This window comes from Benincasa hispida, chromosome 11 (genome assembly GCF_027475165.1).
Source record: "Benincasa hispida cultivar pf3 chromosome 11, pf3_genome.v1.1, whole genome shotgun sequence".
NCBI classification, from domain to species: Eukaryota; Viridiplantae; Streptophyta; class Magnoliopsida; order Cucurbitales; family Cucurbitaceae; genus Benincasa; species Benincasa hispida.
This window is the reverse complement of record NC_143488.1, coordinates 7,194,172-7,203,794: the sequence shown is the minus strand read 5'-3', so window position 1 is coordinate 7,203,794 and position 9,623 is coordinate 7,194,172. Positions and strand designations below refer to the sequence as shown.

At 30.8% G+C, this 9,623-nt stretch overlaps 1 protein-coding gene across 2 annotated transcripts; it reads left to right on the top strand.

Moving 5' to 3' along the window:
* Positions 1 to 3,263: 3,263 nt before the first annotated feature.
* On the top strand, positions 3,264 to 6,255 carry LOC120069238 (putative nucleoredoxin 1). 2 transcript variants are annotated; one of them, XM_039020952.2, is made up of 5 exons: positions 3,264 to 3,526; positions 3,686 to 3,886; positions 4,176 to 4,655; positions 4,736 to 5,215; positions 5,422 to 6,255. In XM_039020952.2, exons 3-5 carry the CDS (start codon positions 4,188 to 4,190, stop codon positions 6,052 to 6,054), a joined length of 1,581 nt encoding a protein of 526 aa, XP_038876880.1. In that variant the 5' UTR covers positions 3,264 to 3,526; positions 3,686 to 3,886; positions 4,176 to 4,187; the 3' UTR covers positions 6,055 to 6,255. The 2 variants fall into 2 exon arrangements, with proteins under 2 accessions (XP_038876880.1, XP_038876879.1); XM_039020951.2 differs by lacking the exon at positions 3,686 to 3,886.
* Positions 6,256 to 9,623: the final 3,368 nt, after the last annotated feature.

Genomic DNA, 9,623 nt, shown 5'->3' with positions numbered 1-9,623 from the left:
CTAAATCGACACAAAACTATGATTGGATTCCAAAACGAAATTTGGATAATGATGTTTAACCCACACAAAACAGCATGGTTTTAAGAAGAGTTTCTTATAATCCAAGCCATATAGGTTTAAAGAAATACATTCCCCTATTTAGCTAAGTTTTGTTTCTTTAGGAAAAGTCTTAAGGCCAAGATTATAAAAATTTGATACCTTAGAAATTCTCCTCAAAATAGGAGCAATAAATTTAATCAAATGGGTTAATGCCCTTATGTTAATGCAAGAACAATGGATTTGCTTTTTCTTCTATTTTACTTAATTAACAAATAATCCCATTCTCTTCCCCATATTATGCTTGCAAGTTTTCTTTACTTCACAAAAATGTAGCCAAATTAATATTCTATAATCTATATTCATACACATAATCTCTCTCCTAATAAATTTATTCATATAATAGAATCTATTTTAAGCCATCAATAATTACACAATTTTGTAAATTTGAGCAATAAAATAATTATTACCTTTCTCGATGACAAAGTTCCGATTTCCCTCATTTAAAAGTTAAAACATAGCTTATTATTGTTATTACTATTTTTTTACACAACTTAGTTTCCCAAGCCATATTATGTGTAATGAGTTTAGTGTAGGTTGAAGTTATATGAAATAGGGAAGTTCAAACTTTGAACTAGAGATGAGATATTCATGGCAATCAGATCGAATTGAACCAAAAAAATCAGTTTTGGATATATACCAAACCAAATCGAACCATTTATTTGCTTCAAACCAAACCAAACCAAACCACAAATATTCGATTTGGTTTTGTTTTCAGTTTTGTATAATAAAATTATATAACATATATGTATAAATAATTTGATTTTTTATTTTAATTGATATAAACGGTTTGATCCATTTTGGATTCAATTTTCAAATCAAAATCGAAAACAATCTGAACCAAAAATTTGATTTCTTTATCATTTGAATCCAAACCAAACCTCATACTTCAGTAAAAATTGAATTTTTGATTCGGTTCGATCGATTTGAATGAACATCTCTAATTTAAATTTCTCTATTTTTTCTCTTTTCATATGCCTTAGTGTCACTAAATTTCCTGAAAAGTGTACTTTGACATTGGACTATCATTTTATTATTGAATCTTAAAGTTCAGGGTGACGAGAAGGAGCAAATCAATACACATAAAACAAAAAAAGATTAAATTAAAACACTTAATAGATTAATTAAGTTATTAAATTAGAAAAATATGGATGAACCCTACAGAAGATTAAAATTAAAAAAATATATTTAGGGAAGTATAAATAGCAATGAAAGGAAGAGTTATTGATGAAGAGAAAGTGAATGGAAAAATGGGGATGAGAATTATGGTGGGATTGGTACCAATTTTGGTGGTGATGATTTTGTGGGTAACATCAAAATCATCTCAAATTTTTCTAAGTAGTCATCTTTTTGTTAGTCCTCATTTAATTTTCTCAATCTTCAACTCCATAATTCTTCTCATAACTATGAGAAACCATGAGCCACATCCTCGTGAACAATTTGAGATAATGGAACTTACTCTTCAATTATCCCCCTATCATAAGCCTCATCAAGACATTGAATTTAGCGCTTGTGATCAACGTGAAGATACAAGAGAAGAAGACGAAGATGAAGACAAAAATGTCGAATATGGCAACAAAAATGAGAAAGAAGACGAGTTCAATGATGAAGATGAAATCAAGCAATTGAATGAGAAAGAACATGAAGACGAAGATAATGACCGTGACGAGGTCGGAGATGAGGAAGAAGATGAAGAATTGGAGAAGAGGATTGAAGAATTCATAGCAAAAGTGAACAAGAGATGGAGAGAAGAGAAGTTAAGAGACCATTTGCTTATTCAAATTTGTTCTAATAATGTTAGTAGTACCTCAAATTAATCTAAAGTTCTCTTTTTCCATTCATAATTTTGTTACACTCTTTTATTATATGATCAAGCTTCTTTTTCTTTTCTTTTCTTTTCTTTCTTTCTTTCTTTTTTTGGTAAAAATATTATATGTGATCAAGCTTTATTATTGTATTTGAAACATTTTGATCCTATTCCACTTAAATATTGTGTTATATGTATATGTATATTAAGATTTCTATTCCTTTATATAAACCCTATTATATTCCATGTTGGGATTTTTCATCCTTCTCTTATATATGCATGAATGAGATAAATTGAAGCAAATTGACTGGTCCCCCCCCCCCCCCCCCCCCCCAAAAAAAAATAAAAAATGAACTTAAATATTGGGTTTTATTGTTTAGCTTGGATTATTGGTTAGAAAATTTGAATTAAACCAAAATCATGGTCTAAGATTATAACAATGTTGAACACATTGGTAATGATATATGTGGGAGTGATTTTACTATTGGTAAATTAATTTATGTTATGTTTAGAATTACTCTTTAATGTCTATGAATAGCTAAATACAATTATCTTTGATTGATGTATATATTAATTTACATGTATCTATACAATCCTAAACTTAAATGGTTCCTTAAAGCCTATTTAGTAGGTAATCTGAAAACAAATGATTCAATGAAAATAGTGTTCTATTTCATGTTTCCAAATATGTGTTTGATAGAATATTAAAAAATAGTCTTTAACACTATATTTATAAACCATAAACCTAGTTGTAATTACTCACTAAATATTAGTTTGACTATAAACTATTATTAATTGACTATAAACTATTATTAATTAATTTCTAAACATATTTTATGTTAAAAAATGATATTTTGGTACAGATGACCCAATTCCAACGACAAATACGAAATGACCAAATCCTAAAAAAAAAAACCAATGAAAACTAATCTTTTGTTACATTGTAGAGCTCTCCACCATCTGAAATGTATTATCGTGTTCGATTATTTTGCAATAGAAGGGACGTTCCTAATGTAAAAATTAATGCTATATGATGTTAGCAAAAGATTAGTTTTCATTGATTTTTCTTAACAATTGGGCCATTCCTCTCTAAGATTGGGTCATTCATACAAAAAATTCAATTTTTTCTTTATAATAATTTACAAAATATATTTTAACTTAAAAAAATAAATTGAATTTATAACATGAAATAAGTGTAGTTCTAAATATTTTTATCTTTATTTAACATATTTTACATTTTAAATTTTCAAATTAAAAATCTAAATAGTATGAAAATATATATAAAAAAAAAAAAAAAAAAAAAAAAACTTGTTTTTAATCACATAATCTAAAAATGATTTTTAGAAATAGAATTCAAATTATCCATAATCTAAATGTATAAAATAGGAATCTTGGCAGTTGTGTAATAGAAAATAAGAGAAAGGGTTAACGTCTCATAAGGCGGCTTCCTGGAAATTGTAGGACTGACCACAGTCCATAACGAAGAAATCTTCTCTTTGTCGTTGACCTTAAACAACTCCGATCATGGCGGCTCTCGACGGCGTCGTTGCCCATCCCCATTTTCTTCACTCTCTGTTCTGGTCTGAGTCCGGAAACTACCTTCTCCGCAACAATGGCGACAAGGTATACATACATACATAACCCTATCCATTCCTCCATTCATTATGGTTTAATTTTCCATTTCTCCCATACCCAATTGCGCCGATGGTACCCTCTTTAAGTAGATTTTGCTAATTCTTTAATTTTTTTTTTTTTTTTGTTTAATTTGTCTGCAAAACTCAGTTACAGAGAAACCAATGTTTATAGATATGGATTAGTCTTGTTGAAGTGAAGCCTGTGATGTTTAATATTTGGTTCCCTCTGAGTTTTGAATGCTCTTGTTGGAATGACTTGAATCGGATATCTGATGCTCCAAACGACCAAGTACGAGATTTCGCTAACTGGTCAGCGAGGATCTAGGGGCAACGTTTACCCAAAACCTTAGTTGAGTTCGTTTTTGGCATATTTAAATTATTTACGATTTTCTCTAGGGTTTAAAGAAATGTACTACGTAAACTCTCCAACTCTAGAGGTGCCTTTACTCTGTAATTCAAACTATTCTCTCAATAGTAAATTGTTCTCCATCTGCTCGTAGATGTAGTTAACACACTCTTGGTGAACCACATAAATCTCTATGTTGATTTTCTCTTGATTTACGTTTTTTGTTTTCTTTATTTCTAGATTCCATAAAAGCTGTAATAATCTAGTTGATGCTAAATCACAAACTCTGTAGGTTGAGATTGAGATGCTAAAGGGTAAGAGTCTAGGCTTGTACTTCTCAGCAGCTTGGTGTGGCCAATCTCAAAGATTCACCCCATCTTTGGTGGAAGTGTACAATGAGCTCTCTTCTAAAGACAATTTTGAGGTTATTTTTGTTTCATCTGATGATGATGACAAGTCTTTCAATGAGTATTTCTCTAAGATGCCATGGCTCGCTGTTCCATTTCCTGATTTAGAGAGAAGGGATCGCTTGGATAGCTTGTTCAAAGTGAGGGGAATACCCCATCTCATAATACTTAATAAGAATGGTAAACTGTCTACTGAGAGTGGAGTTGATTTCGTCCAAGAATTCGGCGCTGACGGGTATCCTTTTACGCCGGAGAAAATCACTCAATTGATGAACCAAGAGTTAGTAGCTAGAAGGAATCAATCCTTAAGATCTATCTTGGTCTCTTCCTCACGTGATTTTGTAGTGACATCTAAGGGAGAGAAAGTGAGTCCCAATCATTTTGCTCAAGGTTTCTCTTTTAGAACTTGTTAACTTATCTCTAATCTTCTTTTTTTACTTGCTAGGTACCTGTGGCTGAGCTTGAAGGGAAGGTAGTTGGTCTTTATTTTTCTTTGTTTTCATATGAACGATGTATTGCTTTTACGCCAAAGCTTGTGGATGCTTATGAGGAACTGAAAGGAATGGGGGAGAGATTTGAAATTGTGTTGATATCCATTGATCAAGATGAAGAAGTGTATAAAGAAGCTTTAATGAACATTCCTTGGTTTGCATTACCATTCAGAGATAATAGATGTGATAAATTGATTCGATATTTTGAGGTTTCAACGCTACCCACCTTGGTTGTAATTGGACGAGATGGGAAAACTCTTCATTCCAATGTTGCTGATGCCGTCGAAGAGCATGGTTTTCTAGCGTATCCATTCACAAAGGAAAAGTTTGCAGAGCTTGCAGAGATTGAAAAGGCAAAAGAAGAAGCTCAAACTCTCGAGTCTGTCTTAGTTTTGGAGGAGCATGATTTTGTCATCAAGAACGATGGAACCAAGGTTTGAGTTTTTCATTGACTGGATATCCAATTTATTTCAAATTCAGTTCGATTCTATATTCACATGACATCCATTAAGATAAAAGTGCAACTTCTTAACTGCATTTATGGTCATGAGTACTAATCTTAAAGCCATAGTAATTAGTTTCCTTGACAAAATAAGGTCATTGGTGCATAAATAACTATATTGGATGTTTGATTCTTCAGATTCCGGTGTTGAGTCTGGTGGGTAAGAACATCCTCATCTACTTCTCAGCAGATTGGTGCCCACCATGTCGTGCATTTCTACCAAAACTCATTGAAACATATGACAATATAAAGAAGAACGATGATAATCTGGAAGTGATCTTCATCTCTTGCGACAGGGATGAGTCATCGTTCAAAAATATATTCTCTAGAATGCCGTGGTTGGCTGTTCCATTTGATGACCCGAGGAAAGCATCGTTAAGGCGTAAATTCAAGGTCCAAGTGGAAGGTACGCCGGTGCTTATTTCTATCGGAGCAGATGGGCGCACGGTGACAAATGATGCTATACAACTTATTTCAAGTTATGGTGCTAAGGCTTATCCATTCGATGCTGGTCGAATTGAAGAGTTGAAGTTAGAAATCGAGGCGATGGCAAAGAATTGGCCACAGAAGGTGAAGCATACACTCCATGAAGAACATCAACTTTACCTTGCATCTCGACAAGGATATTATGTATGCGATGGATGCGAAAAGCAAGGCCATTTATGGTCATATAACTGCGAGGAGTGTGACTTTGATCTCCATCCCAGGTGTGCTTTGGAAAAGAGACCAGAAAACCAAAGTGAGATGGAAGAATGGAGTTGTTGTGGTTGAAGTTAATTCCTTCCTTCATATTAAAAAAAGATCTACACACTTTCCCAACCCAAAAGCCAAAACTGTGTTTCTCACATTTGTATTTGTATGTATATATCTTATTCACTCTTTTGAGATTTCACTTCTCTTTGATTCTGAGTGAAACCTTCACTTTTCTAGTATGAGAAAAGCCAAAATCAATTAATTTTGGTCCTTTGCTTATATCGAAATTATCTCTTTAACTCTCAATGCACTTCTTCTTTTTCTTTGGTTTGCAACCGCTCAATTTGGGGAAAAAAATCCACATTTTTTATGTGTTCTTTCTCAATTGCGTTCTTTTTCTTCTTATTTTCCTGCACTTGTCTTCTTTTTCATTCTCCAAACTTTTTTCTCTCCCTTCTTCGTTCTGCGATTTCTTTTCTCAAAGAAAAAATTGCAGTTGTGTCTGATGAGGAAAAAGATGAAGGGAACGAGAAGTGAGAGGAAGAATCTGAACAAATGAAAAAAATAAAACATCGAGAGGAAGCTCTGAACAAATAAAAAATCGAAGTAAAAAAATTACAGTTGTATCTAACAAGGAACAAAATGAAGGAGTGAGAAGCAAGAGGAAGGAACGAGAATTCGTTTGGAAACCAAACTCTTATGCATGGTTTGGAGACAAGACGGTACTTTCGTACGTGGTTGACGTAAGTAAAAGATCATTTTTCAAACAAATTTGAATCTTAGGCCAAAATTTATTTAACATCTAAAAATGGCCTTCCATATAAAGACCAGATATAATTATGAAGTTCATTAAACCTAAAACAAATAATTTAATTAATAAATTAATAAAATGTGCCTACATACTTGTGAAATTAATTCTTCGGATCAACTTCAGGGACTTAAAAACAGTTTGATTTCCAGGATTCAACTTTTCCTCTTTTTGATCTCTCAATTCCCGTCATTGTCATGGTTGAGATTCCAACTAGAGACGTTTGAAAAGTTAGTGGTTCAAATATGTTATTAAAGGAAGTTAAAGCTTTTGTTTTGGTATCAGTATCAATGAGATGCATCTAGACGAGCGAATAAAACAATTGGCAAGAAAAAGATGCTATTTTATGAAATGTGTACAACTTCGAGTGCTATTTCTAACAATTATCCATTATTTATTGTAGAATTTGGGTAAACACATTCTAGAAATACAAAGTAAGTTAATTAGGCCCCATTCGTTAACAATTTCATTTTTAATTTCTCGTGAAATTTATTCTTATTTATTAACAAAAAATTTTAGTATGGTTTTTTTAAGCTTTTTTTCAAAGAAATATTTGAATTTTTTTCAAAGATGAAAACAAGTTCTTGAAGACATAAATTAGTTTTTTAAAACTCATTTTTATTTTTGAAATTTGACCAATAATGTGATAGTTTTCTTATAAAATACAATGGACAAAACAAATATAATTGTCAAAAACTAAATATATCAAATGGTAAAATCAAATGAGATTAAGTTTAACACAATGAAGTACGATTATTAGTTGGAAATTTTTTAGAAATAATCTTAAATGTTTTCATCTTTCAAAACTAACATCCTTTTAGAGAACTCATTATCTTTTCGATCGAGGTCGACCCCAAGATTCAAATAAAAATGTAATTTTTTTCATCGTACATTCAAACTATCAATTTTTTGCACTTGTACAGGGGAATCTCAGCCACGAAGAAGACCACAATCGTATATCTTTCTTAAATCTTATTCAATCTTTTCCAAACTTTAACTTCTTTTCTGAAGTAGAAACCATACTAAGATCCAACAAGGTTCATTCGGAAAATTTGATAATTGTGAAAATGGCGTAAGATTTGAGAATTTGAATATCGTGGGTTATCTTCAGAGAAGGACTTGAAAAAACTATTTTAACAAATTCTTCAAAAGGAGTGTTGGTTATGAAAAATAAAAGTTTTTCGGCTGACAATTTTAATAGTGTTGGAAAAAAAAAAGAAATTAAAATAAATAGTTGGTTGCACAAATAACAATCAGACCCAAAATAATAAAATATATATATATATATATATAGAACAAGAATAAATATATTAGGGATATAATACAAAATTAGCGCTAGGTATCACTGATAGTAGTTATTAGTGATAACAATATATGTAAATGACTAAAAAGTCCACATGCAGCCCACCATTTCACGTTTCTTCTTCTGATTTTCTCAAATTAAAAACTATCACTAATAACAGCTATCATAGATAGCCATTGATGGCTACTATAAGTTGCTATCATGGATAGTTTTCAATTTGAGAAATATTAATACAACCTTAAAATAGTAACACTTGAAATAACACCTTACAATTTGCTATCAGTTTTCAATGGCTTTCATTGATACACTTTGATTAATTGGAATCAAACTTGAAATAGGAACACCTAAGACTATCAGTGGATATCAATGATAGACTTTTAAATAGTTATCAACTTTTGAAAGGAAACTATCATTTTTGAAAGATTAATATTTAAAGCTATAAGTGATAAAAGTCTATCAATAAAAGGTTTATAAGTGACTATCTTTAATATTTACCTAAGTCATATCACCAATATCATTATTATCATTCATTTTATTGATATGTACCTAAGTCATATCATTAATATACGAATATCACTGGCAGCTATGGCTATCATTGATAGCTTTAGTTAGTAGTTATCACCGATAACTTTTAGCAGTGGCTATTAATGATAGAATTTCATCAAATGGAATTAACTTTTATATCATTGATATCATCGATATATGGATATCACTTGAGTTCCATCATTTATATCATAGTTATCGGTGATGGCTTCTATCATTGATAACATGCTATCAGAGATAACTTTTCTCATTCCTTTTTACCATCAAATAACATATTATCAGTATCGTTGATAGTTTCTATCACTGATAACATGCTATTAGTGATAACTTTTAGATACTTTATTTACACTTTAGTTCGATATTCAACTTTATTAATTAAATTCACTAAGTTGGCTATCAATGGTAGACTTCTATAAGTGGATATTATCTATGAAAAAATCAACAAAGATTAAGCTATCAATGATAGAAAATATTAGTGACTATCATTGATATAGACTTTCATTATTGACTATCAACTTTGAAATATTAACACTTGAAGCTATCAGTGACTATTATTGATAAACTTTTATCATAATTATCAATAACAGAATTTTATCACTAATAGACTTCTACCACTAATATCTATCTAAATTCGATATCACTAATACATTGACTGATATATCTAAGTTATATCACTAATATCACTAACAATTGTTATTATCAATACACAAATACACAAATATTTCAATTTGTGCCCTTCATTTTGGGTCATTATGTCATTTTCTGTAGTTTATTTCTGATAGATATCATACTTTCAAAGTCCTATAAAAAGGAAAAAAAAAAAAACTATTGGTCTGTTTGATATCGTTCGCATCTCTCATTTTTTCAGAAATATTTAATAACTATTCTCATTTCTTATTTCAATTTTTTAAGAAATGTTTCTAAAAATGGTGCAAATTTGTGGACTAAAAAAAGTAGTTTCTTTTAAACCCGTTTTCATTTGCTATTTATATT

What these genes read in the sequence shown, in the direction of transcription:
- LOC120069238 (XM_039020951.2), top strand. Translation starts at nt 3,428, where the DNA reads ATGGCGGCTCTCGACGGCGTCGTTGCCCATCCCCATTTTCTTCACTCT. An exon ending in TGACATCTAAGGGAGAGAAA is followed by an intron (nt 4,656 to 4,735) that starts GTGAGTCCCAAT and finishes TTTACTTGCTAG; the next exon opens with GTACCTGTGGCTGAGCTTGA. An exon ending in TCAAGAACGATGGAACCAAG is followed by an intron (nt 5,216 to 5,421) that starts GTTTGAGTTTTT and finishes TTGATTCTTCAG; the next exon opens with ATTCCGGTGTTGAGTCTGGT.